Here is a 20,925-nt window from a genome sequence, read left to right on the forward strand (position 1 = left end):
GATACAGGAAAGCCAGTTTTGGGACCATAGACTTAGTTCAGACAAGATTTAATTCGTAAATATAGAGAGGAAAACAACTTCAAGGTAATTCTTAAGAGTTTGAGCCTAGGTCACTGTGAGAGTGATTCCACCATTAAAAGAAATGACAATGAGAAAAAGAAGGTGATGAACCTGAATTTTTATATTTGTTAAGTTTGACATCCATTAAAGTGTCCAGTTTGTATTTGGAGTGTGAATCTGAGAAGAGGGATCAGAGTCAGCATCTGAATTTGGAAGTCTTGTACATATAGGCAGTGATTGAAATTATGGCAGTGTGTGAAATTGATGAGGGAGTTAGTTTTGGGTTTGAAGTGCAGAAGGATGAGACCTAGCCTTAGGGTTACACTCAGTCATTTGGGGACAAAAGGAGAATGTTGAGTCAAGAAAAGTGAAAACAGAGATAGGAAGAGAACAGGCTGGAATGTCAACAGCTAAGAGGAATCTCAGAGAGTATTGAATGTTGGAAAGATGATTTGGAGAGTGAGCATTGGGAAAAGTTCATGGCTTTTGTTTGGATCATTTGATAAGACCTGAGAACTGTGCTGTTTAGTATGAAAGCCACCAGCCACATATGACTATTTAAGGTAAAATTGATTATAATAAAAAATTCATTTCCTCAGTGGCACTGACCATATTTCTTTCTTTCTTTCTTTTTATTCTTTCAACATTTTATTTAACTTCAAGTTAGTTAACATATAGTGAGTATTCATTTCAGGGGTAGAATTTAGTGTTTCGTCACTTGCATGTGACACCCAGTGCTCATCACAACAAGTGTCCTCATTAATGCCCATCACCCATTAACCCCATCACCCACCCTCCACCCCTCCAGCAACCCTCAGTTTGTTCCTTATAGTTAAGGGTCTCTTATGGTTTGCCTCCCTCACTGTTTTTTATCTTATTTTATTTTTCCTTCCCTTCCCCTATATTCATCTGTTTTGTTTCTTAAATTCCACATATGATCTGATCTCAGGATCCTGGATCGAGTCCTGCATCAGGCTCTTTGCTCAGTAGGGAGCCACCTTCTCCCTCTGCCTGCTTCTCCCCCTCCCCCACTGGTGCTCTCTCTCTCACTTTGTCTCTCTCAAATGTATAAATAAAAATGTTTTAAAAAAATTCCACATAAGAGTGAGATCATATGGTATTTGTCTTTCTCTGACTGACTTATTTCGCTTAACATAAATGGCAAGATTTCATTCTTTTTGATGGCTGAGTAATATTCATAAATATATATAAACACATCTTGATACATTCATCAGTCGATGGACATATGTGTTCTTTCCATATTTTGGCTATAGTGGATAATGCTGCTACAAACATTGGGGTGCATGTGACCACTGTTATTGTATCCTTTGGATAAATACCTAGTAGTATAATTGCTGGGTCATAGGGTAGTTCTATGTTTAACTTTTTTTTTTTTAAAAAAGATTTTATTTATTCATTCAACAGAGAGAGAGAGACAGCCAGAGAGAGAGGGAACACAAGCAGGGGGAATGGGAGAGGAAGAAGCAGGCTAGGCTCCCAGTGGAGGAGCCTGATGTGGGGCTCGATCCCAGAACGCCAGGATTACGCCCTGAGCCAAAGGCAGACGCTTAACGACTGAGCCACCCAGGTGCCCCTCTATGTTTAACTTTTTGAGGAACCTTCATACTCTTTCCCAGACTGGCTGCACCAGTTTGCATTCTCACCAACAGTGTACGAGGGTTCCCTGGCATTGACCACATTTCAGTAGCTGATAGCCACATGTGGCTAGAAGCTGCAATATTGGACAGCCCTGAGTCAGAATATTTTCATTCTTGTAGAAAGTTCTATAGGATAGAACTTACTTTATAAAATTTAGGGAATGCTACAGCAAAACTGAAAGCATTTTTGTGAATGAATGTTGAAAATACTGACCTAGCAAGTATAAGATACATTTGGAAAAGTTTGATAAAGACAGGAAGAGGATAGTATCTTGGGAGTGGATAAAGGCTTTTTAAGATTATAATTTATGTTTATTCATATTGTAAGTATTTATTGAGGACCTATTATTTACCAAGTACTGTGTTAGGTACAGATACCACAACACTTAAGAAGTTACTAAGGAGTATATAGGCATATAATTGGAGCAGGAATGTTGGGAGTTAGAAATCAGATGAGTTATGATAATACTGTGATAATGCTTTAAACAGCAGGACCCATCTTCTGTGGAAACATACAAGTGTACTATATAATCAGATGAGGGAATTTGTGAGGAAGATTTCCTCGAGGAGGTGATTGATACAGGATAGCTCAGGTAGGATGACTAGAAATTAGCCAGGTTGGCGAGAAAGGATATTCCACGCAAAAGGTCAGAGTCATGTAATAGCAAGATGTGATCAGGGAAGGGAACACAGTTTTATGTGTTCAGACCAAGAGTTCATGTGCTGTAGTCATGGTGGCAGGCACCACGTGATGGGAGATCTTCCTTTGCCATGATAAGAAATCTAAATGGTATTCTGAAAGCAGTGGGAAACCTTCAAAGGACTTTAAGTGGAATATCATGGTCAAATCTACATTGTGGATTGTACAGTTTGGACATGGAGGAGAGGAGGCTAATCTAGTTTCAAGGAGGTTGGTTGGTTCAGTAGGAACATAGAGGAGAGGGAAGGACTACAGAGAGAGAGTGGAGACTAAGAGAACAAATGAGTATGTTTTCTGAGGCAGTGGTAGGAGATGAAGTCGTATTATTTCCTGAGGCATTTCTGAAGAGAATTGCCACTCAATGTGACAAAAGTTCAGAGAGGCAAGAGATTAGCAAAGAATGCCAAATGAAGTCAGGAGGGTTGCTGGATTGAGAGTGTGCGTCCAGTCAAATGACAATAGAAACAAAGTGAGGATGAAGTTCAAGAGTATTGGGAGAGAAGATGGCAGAAGGTTAAATGATAGTGGTCAGAGATGAGGCAGTACTGAACTTGACTTCTTGAGGTGGAGTCTAATTGGTGACAAAGTTTGAGCTGGGGCTCTGTGCGTTGAGAGACATAGAACCGATTTTCCTTCCCAACTTGCTTTTCCTCCTGAGTTACTTTGTCTCATTTGAAGTGCTCATCCTCTTCCTTGTGATCCAGACCAGAATTCTTACAGACTGATTTGATCTTCATAACAGTGATTTTAAATGAAATTTTTAGTTTTAGGCCTGAATCCTGGAATTAGACATTGATTCGAGTCTTGGTTTTGCCGCTTAAATCTTGATCAAGTGTTTCTCTAGATATGAGTGCCGTCTCTAAAATGGCAATAATGTTGCTTTAGTGGGATAATGTATGTAAAGTGCTTTGCACAGTGCTTAGAACACAGAAAAGTTTTTACTAAGTGTTAGCAGCTATTTATTATTATTATAATTATTCTTATATCTGTTTCGTTCTTTCTCTTGTCAGTGTTCTTTTTCAGGGCCTCATTATCTAGAAGGTAGAGTAGCTTCTTAACTGGCTTCTCTGTCTCTAGGTTTTCTGTCACATACTTGACATTCCAGAATTTTCCTAAAACCCAGATTTGATCATGTACTCTTTTTCCTTTCCTCAAAACCTTCCTAGGTTTCCAGTTGTAGACTTTTCAAGTTATTACACTTTTATACATTTCATTTTCAAGAAGTGAAAGAGCCTAATGTAGAATAAAGTTCGTGATAGAGGCTCTCCGTTCAGGATGGTCTATGGTAACTCACTTTACCTCTGAAGAACTAAAACAAGCTTCAAATCTTTAAAAACTATTAAAATTCCATATAGAAGTAGTCAGATTTTCCTTTGATTTTTTTTTCTTCCACCTTCTTTTTTTTTTTTTAAAGATTTTATTTTTTATTTATTCGACAGAGATAGAGACAGCCAGTGAGAGAGGGAACACAGCAGGGGAGTGGGAGAGGAAGAAGCAGGTTCATAGCAGAGGACCCTGATGTGGGGCTCGATCCCATAAGGCCGGGATCACGCCCTGAGCCGAAGGCAGACGCTTAACCGCTGCGCCACCCAGGCGCCCCTTTCTTCCACCTTCTTAAGTGGGTATGGTTCAATAAAGAATGAATGGGATGCTAGGAAATTGGATTTTTTTTTTTTTTAATAATGCAATTTTTAAAGGAAATCTTCAGATCCTTCTGGGTCAGTTGTTTGCTTCTTAGGAAGTGTTTTGTAACGTAAGCTTTTCCCTATGTAGACAGAGTAGAGAAGAGTTGACCCTTAATCTGGATTAAGGCCAGAATAAATAGAAATAACTGGGAGTTGAAGACAAGTATCTCTCTTTGTCTTGACTGAGCTTTCCTCCCCAACTCCTGCCTCATTCATCTATGTATTCCTCACCTATGGGAGGTACTCAGTAAACACTTATTATAGTAAGTTGAACTGAATGCATGGAGTGGAGCTGCTTTATATGTTGCATTGTGTGTCAACCTTCTAAATTCTGAAGAGGGAAAATACAAATTGAGTCTTTTTGTTTGTGTGCCAGTTATTAACTTGTAACCCTAAGAACTGCCTAATATTCTATAATCAAGTAATTTTAGAGGAAAATGTGATTTTTTTTGAAAATGTGAATTTTTATTACAAACTAACATCAGATTTTTTATCATTAAAAAATCATCAGTGGTAGATTGTAGGAATAGTACTGCTACAAGTAAATACAAGAAAATATGTAAGGTGTTCTGTGGAATATGAGCTTTAGGACATGAGTGGGACACACTTAACTACTTAAATTTATTTAAAAGCCAGTGTCACATTTTTTAAATTAGGCATTTAGGGAGGTCTTTTAATTTCTCATGACACTAGGGTATTGCTAGTCCCTGAGGCATTGATTTGAGTGTCTCTACCATTGTTTTCCCAGAGTTCTTATGCAGGCACATTGAATCCTTATAACTCAGTATGTATTTTGTATATTTCTGCATAACTTGCAAACTATTTATACTTGCTCATATAAACTTTAAAACTTGTCAGCCTGCTTTTAAACTAATTTATTATTATTGCATTGTTGAAGAGTGTGTGTGTGTGCGCGCACACACACACGCATGTAATTATTTGTAGTTAAAATTATTAGGTATTTTTCCTCTTTTAGAGTATGGCTTCCTAAAGTGTTCTGTGATGGAGTCAAATAGACTATGATTTATTTTGTAGCTTTGAAATTTCAAGAACTGGTGTTCAGGTTCAGATCCTAGAGAAATTGATTTATAAAATCAGGATTGACAAGAGGCTGATTTATAAAGTAGAATACTGTTTTTTCTTTCTAATATAAGCTAAGAGGTAAATCTCTCCAGTTACTGGAATGCTGATAATCTATTCCTGGTGTCAAGGTACCTGAGAAACCAAGTAATAATCAGAATTAATTGGTGAGCATAGAATCAGAGCATTAGGGGATAGATAGTCTTTTGGAGTAATAACCTGTCTCAGCAGGTTATGTGTGAAATACGTGGTAATGCTTAACACAGTGCCTGACGTGGTTATGATTTTCCTTGGGATTGAAGCTGGATCCATCTTTCTACATCTAATAACTAGAATATTGTTGCATTCCAGTTAGTCTTACTTGAATGATTGTTCTAGATAAACTGTAATAAGTTCTTCTTACTGTTTTTTCCTATATTCTATACCAAACAATAAAAATGTCATTAGATTTCCTCAAGAAGAAAATCTTAAAATTAAACTTAAGTTATAATGCCACATATGAAATTCTGTAGGAAAAATTATTTTCACATTTACTGTTTTAATCTAATGTTTCTTCTTGTCAGAAGCAGTTTTACATGCTGATGTTTTTTTAGCAGTGTCCTCAAATCTTGGTGTGACATTTCTGGGAAATATACAATCTCCTGCAATGACTGGGCTGCTTTTATTATTTACTTATTTATTGAGGTATAGTTGACACGATGTTACATTAGTTTCAGTTGTACAACTAGGTGATTACTACAGCTCTCTGGATAACTCTATACATTACCCTATGCTCACCACAACTATAGTTAGCTACCATCTGTCACCATGCGACGCTATTACAATGCCATTGACCATATTCCCTATGCTCTATCTTTCATCCCCATGGCTTATTCTATAACTGGAAGCCTGTACCTCCCACTCTCCTTCACCCATTTTGCCAATCTCTCCATCCCCCTCCCTTCTGGCAACCACCAGTTTGTTCTCTGTATTCATGGATACACTGCTTTTTTTTCCCCTTAAGCATTTTAGATAGATCTCAGATCAAATCATAACCATCTCAAACCATATCAATACAGTGGGTTTTGAGCAAACTTAGCTGTGAGCTTTTGGCAGTTTCCCTGGGTGAACTTTTGCCAGGGTGTGTCTAGTTGGGTTTTGTTTTTTTAATACTTCTCTGTTTATGTTTTATTCATGTTGTTTTGAAAGACACTGATCTCCAAAACAGAAAATAGGAAGAAAATATTAGAATTTATTTTTCTAATCAAATAACTGCAAATGTCTGCTTCTTGTGTTATTTTATAGTGTATGTATTGATACGCAGTTATTATAATTATAAGCATGTAAGCAATAAATAAATTAGGTTGTAAAGTTAAGCTATTTTTACTGATGGGGTTTATACAGTAAAGAAAGTTTGGAGTCCAGTGGTGTTTGTTTTCTTAAAATCAGCATTCTCTGTGCTTGCTTCTTAATTCTTAAATGTCCCTCCAAGTGTATCTATTCTGTTAGGAATATGTTAGTTCTTCCTTAAACTTTCTTGAATTTGATAGGTATCAAATCATTCATGAAGTTTAGGCTACATTTTCAAAAATGTCCACATCTGCTGTTCATGGCCCACATCTGCTCTTCATGAATAATGGCAACTTCTCTGGGACTTTAAATGGGAAGAAAAAAGCTTAAGTACCACTGACCACCCCTCATCAGTAGCAGACTCTAAGTGACTGGAGTTGTCTTTCCTTCCTGGTTCAAGGTTCAATAGAGCAGCATCTTCAAGAATCACAATTGATAGGCAGTGTATGGTGACTAACATAATATAAAAAAAATTATTAAAAAAAGAATTGATAGGCAGGTCTTGCCTATGTATAACTCTGAGATATTTGCTCTAGAAATGCAGCCTACTGTATATTAGGCATTGTTGAATTTATGATCCTTAATTTTAAGAGATGTTTGGCCTGTAAAACAAGCTTGACCTAGTCACTTTTTTAATAAAAGATAATGAAAACCCCACATCTTAAATTTATGCATATTTTTGGTCAAAGCAAGTTTCCTATCTAAGTAAAGGTCATATTAGCACACTGATTTAATCATGTTTATAATATAATATAGAAGATATGATAGATCTTCTACAGGTCTTATTTAAAAATGATGAATAGAACTTCCATATTCTGTTCCATTCAGAGCAATTGGCAGTGTTGTATCTATAATGTGGATTTGAACCCATTAATTTCCTACTTAAAACCATTTATAACTCTTTTGCCTCCAAAGCCCAAATAACATCTCTGGTTCCTAGAGAGGATGGTATAGCCTGTAGAAGAGTGGAGGGCTCGGGATTCAGGCTGACTTCAGTTCACACCTTGGCTTTGCTACGTGATAGTGAAGTTTATATAACCTCTCAGAGCCTTAGGAGAGAGCATTACATGACAAAATTTAAGTGTAAACTAGTTGAGTACAGTTCTGGCCACTTAGTAAATTCAAAAAACATAAGTAATTATTATATGGCAGGTATTGTCTGAGTTTGGGATGGGCGTGATACCTTAATAAGAACCCACTCCTCACCTACCCCCAAAAGTCACTGCTTTAAGAAATTGAATAAGGTCCTTCTTGATCTGTCCCTCCAACTCTATCTTGAGCTCCTCACTTCCTTGAACTTGAATCTCTGGCAGTATGCTGTCTCAGAGTTATGCCTTTAAATATAGTCTTCTCGTGGTCTTTCTGTTTGCCTATACTCTTTCCACCCGTCAGTGGTTTCTTCTCTTCCATGCAGCCTTCATGTTTCTTCCTGACAGTGAATTGCTTTCTTCTGTACTACTTAAGCATTTTATGCTTTTTGTTGTTGTTATATGTATTATAATTTCTTGCTTGTCTCCCCTACTTACTCAGGTCTCACTCATCTTTATTTACCTAGCAGTGTTAAGCACACAGCAGGTACTCAGGAAATGTTTGTTGAATGAATAAATCTCACTTGTACCCTAAGTTCTCATTCAAAGATCTAAGACTTATAAAAATCTTCATGGCTGTTATTAGTTATTTGTACTTAATAAATTATGCAATTTCGAATGTATTGAAGTTAACATTCCTCTTGAGTGTTCGTCTTATTGCAGACATTGTGCTAAATGTGTTACATACATTATCTCAGTTAATTCCCACCACTCCCAGGTCCTCAAAAAAAGAAACTATAAAGAGAATTAGAACTCAAAGACAGGTCTGCCTGACTCCAAAGCTTTGTTAAATTTATATGCTCTGCTAGATTGTCTGTTGCGCCTACTCAGAAACTCAGTATTGGTTTAAAAATTTTACGTGTTCCATGATGTGTAAATAGTCTCGGAACTCATTGGCTAATATAGTTCATCTTCATTTAAAGAATGCAGAGAGCACTAAGTTATTTCTTAATATTCTCAAGTTATAGTTCTTCTGTAGAAAACACTTGTTACAGCTCTTGAATAAAGTAAAGAAGTATTTTGTAATTAATGAGCATAATTTTCAAACTTAGGATATTATTCTTTGTGTTGCCACTGTACGACTCATTTGTCCAACTCATTTGTCAAAGCCCATTCCCAAATTTATATTACTCTCTTTGTAAAGGCTTTAATTCAGTCATGTAGTTTTTGTTTTGTTTTGTTTTTTTTGATGGAGACTCATGTAGTTTTTTATAGTTTTTATGGGTATCATGCAAATGTACCATATTTTAATTTTTTGTACTTTTAATTTTTGTTATAGTTGTTTATAATGATATGACTATATGAGAGCCATGAACGTTAGTTATTTGGGAGCTCAGTTTAATCAAAGTTTCTTAACCTCAGCACTATCGACATTTTGGGCCAGATATTCTTTGATTTGGGGGTTTGTCCTGTATATGGTAAGACATTTAGCAGCATCTCTGGCCTCTACTTGCTAAATACTAGTAATGATCCACCAAGTTGTGACAATCAAAGTATCTCCAGACATTGCCAAATATTCCCTAGAAGACAAAATTACCTCCAGTTGCAGACCACTATTTTGAAGAGATTTAGAACCAAAAAAAAGTACTTTTTTTTCCTCGTTACCCCCTGTTTAGAACAGTTTTATTGAGGTATGATTCATATACAATACAGGCAGTTAAAGATGACATTCAGTGGTTTTTAGTATATTTACAGAGTTGTGCAACCATCACCACAATCTAATTTTAGGACATTTTCCTAACGTCATAAAGAAACCCCAGATATATTAGCAGTCACTTCCCATTTCTCCCTCCTGTCCTCCAATCCTAGACATTCCTGGTTTTCTTTTTTATGTTTAGGAATATGCACTCTCCTTGTCTGTTTTAAGTCATTATAAAGCAAACCAACTTCTATTTCAGAGTGTATTTATTGAAAATCATTGAAAATGTACAGAGACTTCTGTTCTTTCCTATGTATACTGTTAGATGCCCTTAGATTTGTTTAGGTAGACTTGAAGTTTAATCTCTAGAGGAGATAAACCTAACTAGGCTGAGTTAAGAATCATTTTAGTATTATTCAGAAAAGTAAGAAGTCTTCCTGGTCCTCCATGGCAAGTTTTATGTTATAGAAATAAACAGTTTTGTTTTTCCTGATCAGTTCTAGTAGATAAACATTCCTAGTCCATTTGTAAAAAAAACGCAACTATGAAACGCATATACCTAAAATAACATCGTGAACCTGTTGCTTCACTATTCTTGAGTAGATTATTTTCAGTGAATTGGTAGTTGGGTTAATTTTTTTAAAAGGTAGATAGTTCCCTTTGTTTTTCAAATTTGTGGGTCTGTTTTACCTCACAGAAATGTTACCTGGTACTCACTATAAGAAAAAAGTATGTAAAACATTTTTTCCCTATAAGAAGTAAGGGCCAGTTGGATTACTTTGAGTTTATGTCTTATCAGTAATGTGGAAATATTAATAACTACCCTATTTACCTCAAAGGGTTGGTATGAAATGCTAAAAGAATCAAATCAGTAATAGTTGAAGAAGTGGACGGTAAGATTGTACCTTCATTTTCTGTCATTTCTACTTTCCCCTCATGTTCCTATTATGTTTAAATGTTATTAAAGGATCATGATTTTATTAAATGTCATTTATAGCCGACTTCACAGGGGTTGACCAAGCCGTATTTCCTTTGGTTTTCATGTATATGGTTACAATTTATATGAAATATTTTCAATAAATACGACAAAGGGTCCTTAATAAATAGAACTACACAAAAGGAAAGACCTGTGTCCTAGTAGACAAATGGCAAAGGACATGAACACTTAATTCACAAAGAGCATTCAAGTGGCGAATTCAGCTCCATTAGGAAATTTTAAAAATGCAGATAAAAGCAATAATGAAATACCGTATTGGGTTTATGAATTACCAATTTTTTTTCCTTTTAAAATAAATCATAAATATGTTAGTAACACATGGAAACATTTTCCTTTTTTTTTTTTTTAAAGTGCACCTAGTATAAGTAAAGCTAAAAAAGCTCCTGCTGATTACATTCCATTCTTCAGATCCCCTTTTTGAAATAAGCACTCTTAATCAGTTTTTTACTTGTCTTTCAGACCTTTTCCCATTTATTACGTGTGAATATCATTTAGGAAATCTGTAATGCTTGTGATGTAAACATCGGAAACTTTGATTGTTCCCCTCAATCGTATTTTTTAAAGGTCTGTCTTAGGTTTGTATGTAAAGATTTTTCTTACTCTTTTTAACTACTACGCAACATTGCTATTGTATAACTATTTTAGTTATTCAGTATTCCCCAGTTCATAGCTGTTTAGGTAGTTTCTGATTTTTTTACTATTCTAAACACTGATACAATGTATTCATCTTTTCATAGTCTGTGGAAAAAGTAAAGTTAAGCCAAAAGGGATTGCTACAGGGTTGCTGGTGAGGGAAGGCTGTAACTGTTATAAATAGAGCAGTCTGGGTATAGGACATATTGAGAAGGTGATATTAGAATAAGAACTTGAAAGAAGTAAGAACATTGAACATATATGTGCTGAGGAAAGACCGTTCTAGGCAGAAAGAACAGAGTTGAAGGGCTCTAAATTGGGATTATGTCTACTCTGTTGAAGGAGTGGTATGGAGGCCAGCATGGTTGAAGTTCAGTGAGCCAGAGGATATTAAAGAGGTGATGGGTGGCCGGTTTGTATGTAGGACCTTGTAGATGATTATAAGGCCCTTGGCATTTACTTTGAATACAGTAGTATGCCACTGTAGGATTTTAGGCAGAGAAGCAACACTATCTTTCTGGGAGCTATGTTAAGAAAGAATTTATAGAGTAGGGCAGTGGTGGCAATTAACAATTACAGTAGTCAAGCAGAAGAAAAGCTTGAACTAACTTAAGGTTGGACTAAGGTGCAAGTAGTGGAGGTGGTGGAGAAATACTTGGATCCTGGATCTGTTTTGAAAGAGCGCTCAGCACGATAGGGAATAAAGTATGAGAGAAAGACAGGAATCAAGAATAAGGATTATTCCACAGGTTTTGATCTAAGCAAAGGTGGAATTACATAGGTGTAGTTAGTTGTATCTTTTTCTTAAGAAATACAAAATTCTGATAATGGTCATTATTTTTCTTTGTCTTTGTTTTAGAATCTTGTTTAAGAGAACGTTGTAGTTCTTCTGTATTTTCTTCTAATATTTTCTGATTGTAGTTTTGTTTTGCTTTTACATTTAGTTTTTTTTTTTTAATAGCTGTTTGCAGTTTACTTTTGTGAGTGGTGTAAGATTGAGATCTGAGCTTCCTCACCCCACCCCCACCGCCAAAGCACACTCACATAGCCAGTAGTCCCAAGCCAAAGCAAATCATTTTCTTCTTTTCCCTCTGATTTAAGATATCATTTTTATCATATATTAAAATCTCATGTAGACATGAATCTATTTTAGACCCTGTAGTCTAGTTAATTCTCTTTCTAAGCCGTTATTACATTGTTTTTAATTACTATAGCTTTGTAATATATTTTTATTCTACTATTTTACTTTTTGAGAATTGTCTTGCCTGATCTCCTGATCTTTCACATGTTGAATCAGCTAGTAGAGTTCCATGGAAAATTTATTAATTAATTTATGATTGCATTTATATGAGTTGATTTTAGAAAAATTAACACATTTATAATAAGGATTCTTTCCCTATAAGAACATCTGTTTCTTTCTATTTAGGTGTTGCTTTATGTCCTTTATGTCTTCTTCCTCAAGGCTTACACATTTCTTTTTTTAAATTTATTTAAATTCAGTTAATTAACATATGGTATGTTATTAGTTTCAGAGATAGAGTTCAGTGATTCGTCAGTTGCATATAACACCCAGTGCTCATTACGTCCCTTGCCCTCCTTAATGCCCATCACCCAGTTACCCCGTCCCCCCACCTCCCTCCCCTTCAGCAGCCCTCAGTTTGTTTCCTATGATTAAGAGTCTCTTATGTTTGCCTCCCTCTCTATTTTCATCTTATTTTATTTTTCTTTCCCTTCCCTTATGTTCATCTGTTTTGTTTCTTAAATTCCACATATCAGTGAAGTCATGTGGTATTTGTCTTTCTCTGACTGATTTACTTCACTTAGCGTAATACCCTCTAGTTCTATCTATGTCATTGCAAATGGCAAGATTTCATTCTTTTTGATGGCTGAGTAATATTCCATTGTCTATATCTACCACATCTTCTTTATCCATTCATCTGTTGATGGACATCTGGACTCTTTCCATAGTTTGGCTGTTGTGGACATTGCTGCTGTAAACATTGGGGTGCAGGTGCCCCTTCGGATCACTACATTTGTGTCACTGGGGTAAATACCCAGTAGTGCAATTGCTGGGTCATAGGGTAGCTCTATTTTTAGCTTTTTGAGGAACCTCCATACTGTTTTCCAGAGTGGCTGCATCAGCTTGCATTCCCACCAACAATGTAAGAGGGTTCCCCTTTCTCTGCACAAGACTTGCACATTTCTAATTAGATTGATTCTTGGGTATTCATGGTTATTGTTGCTATAATAAATGGAGTATTTTTTCTTTTATTTTTTTGAATTGATCATTGCTGTTATAGAAGAAAGGTGTTGATTTTTTATGTTGATCTTGTATTTGGCCGTGTTGCTGAAATGTCTTATTTGTTCTAATTTGTTGATTTTCTAGAGTTTCTTTTCTTATATAGATTTGTTATTTCTTAATCTTATCGCATTGACTTGCACCTTCACGATGTATAGAATATTAAAGGCAAGAGTAGGAATTACTTATGTTAAAAACCGTGGTGAGATACCAATTTTTTGTCTATTAATTTTTTAAAAAATCTTACTGAATTTCTCTTGTGCATGAGATGCAAAAGTACTCTTGTATGCTTCTAGTGGAAATTTAAATGAATGCAGCTCTTTATATGTGCTCCTATGATTTTTAAATGTGTATATAAATTCTTAAGAGTGTTTCCATATCCTTTGACCTAGTAATCTCACTTCTGGGCCTCTATCTCTTGGAATTAATAAAAACAAATATGTTTGTTCAAGTTGTTCCTTATTTATGTTGCTTATAGGTTACTTATGTGTTTCAAAATAACCTTAATGTCTAATACTAGGGTAATGGTTTTGTAAGTTCAGGTATATGTGTATGGTGGAATATTACATAATCATTATACTATGTTAAAAGAATTTTAATAACGTGGAAGTACTTACTAAATAAGTAAAAAAGAATACAACAGAATTATTTATGTAGTAGAGGTGCATCGTTATCAAAATGCAGAACAGATTAGAAGCAGATACACCAAAATGGTAATAGTAATAATCTGTGGGTAATGAATATATGGATGATTTTATTTTCTCCTTAGTATTTTTCTGTGGTGAGTATGCATTGTTAAAATCAGAAAAAGAAGCTTAAAGTGTATATATCTGTAATATTAAGCTATATTTACCCTCTGAAATATGTGGAAAGGAAGAAATCTTAGCCTATTTCATTAAATGTCAAAATTGATTATTATAATTTTTTAAAGTATACTCTATTATACTCTTCAAAAAAAGGTTTTGCTGAATGTGGGTAACACCTTTCATAGGATAAAGCATATATGTGAGAGAAAAGAAACAGCAGTTTCAGTGGCAGGTTGTGACTTATACTTTGGGGTGTATATTTTGGGATGCATTACTGCCTTGCCATCCGTGTTACAGATCTTTTGCAAGCTAGGTATCATCTAGTAGCCTTGTGGCCTACTTTAATAAGAAAGCTTACTGTGTTTATATGGCCTACTTTAATAAGAAAGCTTACTGTGTTTATATGGATTTTAGATTGCCATTTGCTTTATTTAAGAAACATTAATTGAGTACTTCCAGTGTGCCAGGAACTTTGCTAGCCAAAGGACATAAAACCACACAGAGGCCCTCTGTCCTGAGCAGCTTTTGTTAGAAATAATTTGTGATTAATATTGTGGTAGAATGAGAGGGTGTCTGATAAGAGAAACCAGGAATACTCAGATTCTAATTCAATCCCCAAGGTCTCTTAGGGAGCTAAATATACTGAAACTCAACTCAGAGTAATACATTAGTGGCTTAGGTGTAGGCCTTCTGTCTCAAAATTCAGAGAACTAGGTTAGTCTATATGGAACATGCTGTTTTTCTTTACTTGTTAAATCTACTTTCCTTTCTTCCTCTAAGCTTAAATTCAAGTCTGTTTTGAGGCAAAAGACTCCTGCTGTTGCTAAAGGAAGACTGTGCAAGAAACAGAGTTTCTCCTAAATGCCCATTCTGGATGTTCTTGAGTATCTAGCGATCTAATATCATGCCACCTACCAACCAACTGGCCCCCATTACCCTTGGCCCAGTTTTTGTGTTTGAAAAAGGGAGCAGAACAAAAAAGGAAACGAATAGGAAAGATGGCTTGGTTGTTCCAAGCAGCCTTGGAATGTTTTTGTTTTTGTTTTTGTTTTTGTTTTTGTTTTTACCTCTGACAGCATGTAAGGAAAAGAAAAGAAAGGTCACTCTCTGTTCTATCGTGGTGCATAGTTACAGTACCAAAAAATCTTGAGTTATTTGTAAGATTATGTTATAAAAGAGTTTAAGTGGTAACAGAGAGGTTAGAGACTAGAGTTTCAAAAGAGCACTAATAACTTTTTCCTTCAGACATTTTAATAACTATAAATTTGTAGTTTGTTTCTATAATTATTGTTTTTCCCATTTTCACCACCTCTATCATTGGCACAGCTTCTTATATTTTTAAAACATATTTAATATTAATTTTTCCTTGACGAATTGAACACCAAGTCATTGCAACAAACTAGCTATTTTTCCTATGTAACAGCTTTTTCTTGTGCTTATTTTTTTAATTATAGTCCTAACTTTCGAGGGTAAATTATAAGTAAAACAGTGGTCTCAGTGATGCAAATTTGTCTAGTTTATAAGTCATCCTGTACCCAACTTACCCTATAAAAAAAGTGAGACTTGAGAAATTTCTGTACTCATAATTTCAACTCAACACAGTGACAGCATCTGCTAGCACATGGGCCAGTCATTTGTTCTTAAGTCTTAACATACTCAGGCAACCCATTTTTAGGAATGGAAAAAAAGGGAGGTGTATTTAGCTCCTCAGAGACAAGATATATGATCTTTTGGAAAGACAAAACAAACAAGCATTTACAGTATATGTTCACCATATAGCTTGTCCATTGATATAATAAAATGCACAGGATATTATGAGAAAAGAAAGGTTTCTTTTTTTTTTTTTTAAAGATTTTTTTTTTTTTATTTATTCGACAGAGACAGAGACAGCCAGCGAGAGGGAACACAAGCAGGGGGAGTGGGAGAGGAAGAAGCAGGCTCATAGCGGGAGGAGCCTGATGTGGGGCTCGATCCCATAACGCCGGGATCTCACCCTGAGCCGAAGGCAGATGTCCAACCGCTGTGCCACCCAGGCGCCCCAAGAAGAGGTTTCTGACCTAGATTCAGAAAGACACCTATCAGGAAGATTTCCCAAAGGGAATGACACATGAACTGAGTTCTGTAAGATGAATTGCCTTTTGTCAGACCAACAGAGATGGAGATTTGGAATGGGAAAATATGTTGGATACTGGCTACATTAGTCAAAGGCCAGAGACAATCAAGCATGGAACATTAGAGGAAGTAGGAGTTCAGTGTAGCTGATGTTGAGAGTGGGGATGGAGGAGGATTGATGAGATGAAGCTATAAGTAAGCAAAAGCTGAATTATGAAGAGCTTTTTACGTCTTATGCCAAGAAATGTTGACTTTACTGTGAATGCACTGAAGACTCATTGACTTTTGGGGAACCGGATTTGTATCTGCGTTAGGAGATTGGAAATGGCAGAACTGGCATAATGGTGATAAGGACTTGTACTAATGTATGGGCAGAAAATAGACAAAGTTGAGATACTTTGAAGAGGTATACTCAACGAGGACTACTGATCAATAGAAGTACTACATACAGTGGAGAGAGAATAGCTTTTGGAGTTAGCTAGACCTGAATTTAAATCCCAGCTCTGTCACTTAGCTGTTTTGTGACCTTGGGTGTTTATGTACCTCTCAGAACTTTAGTTTTCTTTCTTTCTTTTTTTTTTTTTTTAAGATTTTACTTATTTATTTATGTGAGAGTGAGTGAGTGAGAAAGAGTACAAGCAGGGAAAGGGGCAGAGGGACAGGGAGAAGCAGGCTCCCTACTGAGCAGGGAGCCCGATGTTGGGCTCGATCCCAGGACTCCAGGATCACAACCTGAGCCAAAGGCAGACATTCAACTGACTGAGGCACCCAGGCACCCCCAGAGCTTTAGTTTTCTTAACTTAAAATAGAGACAGCAGTACTCAATCCATAGAGATGTGAGGAGCAGGTAAAATAACAGATGTAAGATACTCAGTAAATAAGTATAAAAGAATAGCTGCTATTGTGGGTGTAGAAGGAGATGGAAGAGAGTTAAGAATGGCTTCAAGCTTTCAGTTTGGGCAGTGAGAAGGAACTAGTTTAGGAAAGTGGGGGAACTGGTCAGATTCCTAGACACATTGCCTGTGAGAAATCTGTTGGACATGTTCCCTGGCAGATGACAGTAACAGTATGACACTTGAGACATACTTAAGCAGAAGATACAGATTTGAGAGCCATCAACTCACACGTGGTAATAAAATTTATGAAAATACATGAGATAACCCAAGGAGAGAGTGAGAATGAGAAGAACATTCAGAAAACTGGAGAAATGGCCTAGGAAAGATATCAGTTGGGATGGTTAGAGAAGTAGGAGAACACCAGTGGTGAGTAGTATCAGTGAAACACAAGGAGAGCATTTCAAGGAGAGTGTAGGATTAACAGCTTCACGTGCTCTAGAGAGCTGAAAGAAGATCAAAGAGAAGAGTATCTTTGGGTTTATGAATTACAAATTGTTAATTCTGTCATGATTTTAGTAGAGTGATGGGTTGGACATAGAATTTAGTAGTTCAAGGAGAGAATGGGAAATGAGGAATAAAGGCAACCAGTACGGATAAGTCTTTTAAAAATATGACACAGGGGCGCCTAGCAGGCTCAGTCAATAGAGCATGTGACTCTTGATTTTGAGGTTGTGAGTTTGAGTTCCATGTTGGGTAGAGAGATTACTTAAAAATAAAATCTTTTTAAAAAAATAAAAATGTGATACAAGCTTAGATTTAAATGCTAATAATGGCTAACAGAGAGGAAGGGGTTTCTCAGGATGTAGGGAGTTACAGCTCATTCAGTCAGGTTTTAAGAAAAGAGTGATTGATTGTGTGAAATGCAGCAGGGAGAAAATACACATTGGGTTTGGCCATAAAGGAGGAAGTCTGTGAGCCAGGAGTTAGGTCTTTGTGGTGGAGTCCTTTCAATGTCAGACTTTGTCTGATGGGGAATGACTGAAAGTTAGTGGGCATGGAAGTGATATGACCAGAACAGCATTTTAAAATTTTCTGGCAACAGTTTGAAGGATGAGAATGGGAGGTGTGGGTCCCATGTAGTCTGGTAGAGGCATAAAGTTATAAGGACCTGGACCAGGGTGATGGTTCTGGCAACAGAAAGATAAATGAATGCAAGAGCTATTATGCTTTTATGTACCTTTTAACTTGGTTATCATATGGATGTAATTAATGGGTAAAGGAAAACTTTAGCCTAAAAGTTGACGTTTTAGTGTTTCGAGTGTAGGTAATAAGGAGAGTAGTAGTTAGCATTTACCAAAACAAAAACATTAGTAGTAGCAAGTTTTGAATATGAATTAATTTTTAAACATTCCTTTATTAAGCTTATGTTATTGAGTGGCTCTTGTGTGTTGAGTAGTGTTCCACATGCTGGAGACAGCAGTGGAGACACGCAAAATCCCTGTTCTCATGGCACTTAACATTCAGAAGTGAGGCGAAGACAGAATAGTTAAAAAGGGCAAGATAGTTTAATCCGAGTAAGACAAAACTTGGTGATGATACAGAAATGAACTAAAGGGTACCATTTTAGATGATGTGATCAGGAATGGTATTTCTAAAGAGGAGAGTTTTGAACTTAACAATGTTACTAAGGAGTCAGCTGTGCAAAGATTTGGGTGCCAAGGCATTCCCACCCAAACTGGAGAGGATGTGCAGAGACCCTAAGAAGGGAATGAGCTTGATTTGTTTGAGGGCTAGAAAAAAAGGCCAATGTGTGAGGATCAGAGTGAACAGGGGAGAGACTGATAATATGTGATGAGGTTTGAGGGTGTAGGGTTAAACTTGAGCAGGGCCTGGAAGCCTTGATAAAGAATTTGGTGGTTTATACTTGACTGGTAGCAGTGGAAATGAAAGAAAAGTAATACCGAGCTATGTTGAACTGTCTAGGACAGCTAGGTGAAGAAGTCAAGAGAGTTGTCAGGCTTAAATATATAAATTCAGATATGATTGGCTTGGTATGATTCATTGGAATAACTTGTCAAGTTGTTTAGGCACTGAACAAATAAATGTTCATAATGTGAAGGGTTGAAGAGTCTATCAAGGAAATGGTCAAGGGATCTGAGAATCATCAGCCAGTGATTGGGGGGGTTCCTAGCACTTCTTTGACGTAATGAAGGACATCTTAAATACCATTGCAGCCTGAAAGGAATGACCTAGAGTTGTATGAACAACAGCTGGAAAAATTAAGTATTCAGAAGATAGATAGAGGTATAAGAATTACACTTTCCATGTGCATATTGTTTTACAGATTACAAAGTCCTTACCCTTTAGGAAATCAACTTGATCTTCATAAAGAGCTCTCTGAAGTAGATTGGAGACAGGAATTTTAGGGAGGTCAGCATTATTAAAAGGTGAGGAAACGTGAGGATATTCAAGTGCATCATCATTGAATGACACATGAATTCATAACATCTGACTTTACTTGCATTGCTTTACCTATCACAGTATGTTAATTCAAAGATGATCAGAAATTTAAATTTTAGTAGAAAAACTGAAATATGTATCCTTACTAAAACAGTACAAAAGACGTATTTTTAAATTTGTATGATAGCTATTAGTACTATTCCAAAGGTTTCAGAATGTTTTGAAGACACAGAGGAGAATGAGATTGACTTTGGCTGAGACAATCAGAGGTTTAGTTTTGTTTAGAAAATTTGTACTCTTTCCTCACTCGCTAATTTTTATTTTCTTGGTTGCTCTGCGTGTTTAAAGTACTACATACGCAGCTTTGAAATAAGCCCTTTTAAGAGAAGAAGCCAAGTTGGTATATGTACTAACCTGAGAAGTAAAGTAAGTCTAAGCTATGTAACATTAGTGAATAAAGTAGCAATACCCTAAATGTCTGTTTTATGATTATAGTGATAGTATGTAATAATCATGAATGGTTATACATTTTAAAAACCTACTTAACTCACTTTGCATAATAAAAAGATTCCTCAATAAAGAGATGTTTGCTTAATTTTAAAGTATGGAGGAGTGAGAAATATCTATAAAACTTAATCATTTATTTAGTTACTTTTCATTCCTGTATTTTCTTGGAGTGAATGAGATATGTTGCTTACTGTGGAAATGGATACAGCATCTGTCGTCTGAGGATCTCAGAGTGCTTTTCAAATAGTATCTCATGAGTCCTCACAGCCCTTTGGTGAGGTAGGTAGGTGGCAAGTATTATTATCTTCATTTTACAGATGGAGAAATTGAAGCCACCAGAGGGTCAAATGATTTATGTATAGTCCCACCAACCCGATATAGAGGCAGCCTGAGCTACTTAAATGAGAATATTATATTTTAGGAGGATTTCGTGGTAAAAAATCATTAACCCCTTTGCTATTGTATTTTACACAGATTAACTATTAGAACAAATATGTTAGCTTTAAAATGTCCACATGGAATTTTTTTAATCCTTTCTTTAGAAATAGAAAACATTATAATACTCTTTCCCCCTCCCCCCAATTTTTAGGTCAGCAGCAAGGACAAGATGGAGTAAAGGTCCAACAAGCCACGATAGCTCCTGTAACTGTAGCAGTTGGAGGAATTGCTAACGCAACGATAGGTGCTGTTAGTCCTGACCAACTCACACAAGTGCATTTGCAGCAAGGCCAGCAAGCTTCTGATCAAGAGGTGCAGCCTGGCAAGAGGCTTCGAAGAGTTGCCTGTTCCTGTCCTAATTGTAGGGAAGGAGAAGGAAGGTAAATGCTCTATTTCCAACTTTATCTCTCTGGAAGGCATAAAATAGTTAAAACCAAGCCATTGGCTGGGTACTTGGATTACTAGAATGTCACTAGCTTTGTAGCGCAAAGTTGAGATTACAGTGTTGTTACGACAGGCATTAAATTGAGCTAGTCGAGGAATGGAGTTTTAGTGGTCTTCTACCATGTACCTTATACTTTTTTATAATGGTTTTCTT

The 20,925-nt window shown here is 36.2% G+C and overlaps 1 protein-coding gene across 2 annotated transcripts in view; it reads left to right on the plus strand.

Annotated features, from left to right (window-relative positions):
• The window catches only part of SP4 (Sp4 transcription factor), an 83,511-nt gene that overhangs the window by 26,872 nt on the left and 35,714 nt on the right, over positions 1–20,925 (plus strand). For both annotated transcript variants that reach the window (XM_034669021.1, XM_034669015.1), the window contains exon 4: positions 20,479–20,707. In XM_034669021.1, the coding sequence (XP_034524912.1) occupies positions 20,479–20,707 (229 nt within the window). The remainder of the gene's footprint in view (positions 1–20,478; positions 20,708–20,925) is intronic.

Source organism: Ailuropoda melanoleuca, chromosome 1 (genome assembly GCF_002007445.2).
Source record: "Ailuropoda melanoleuca isolate Jingjing chromosome 1, ASM200744v2, whole genome shotgun sequence".
Classification (NCBI taxonomy): domain Eukaryota; kingdom Metazoa; phylum Chordata; class Mammalia; order Carnivora; family Ursidae; genus Ailuropoda; species Ailuropoda melanoleuca.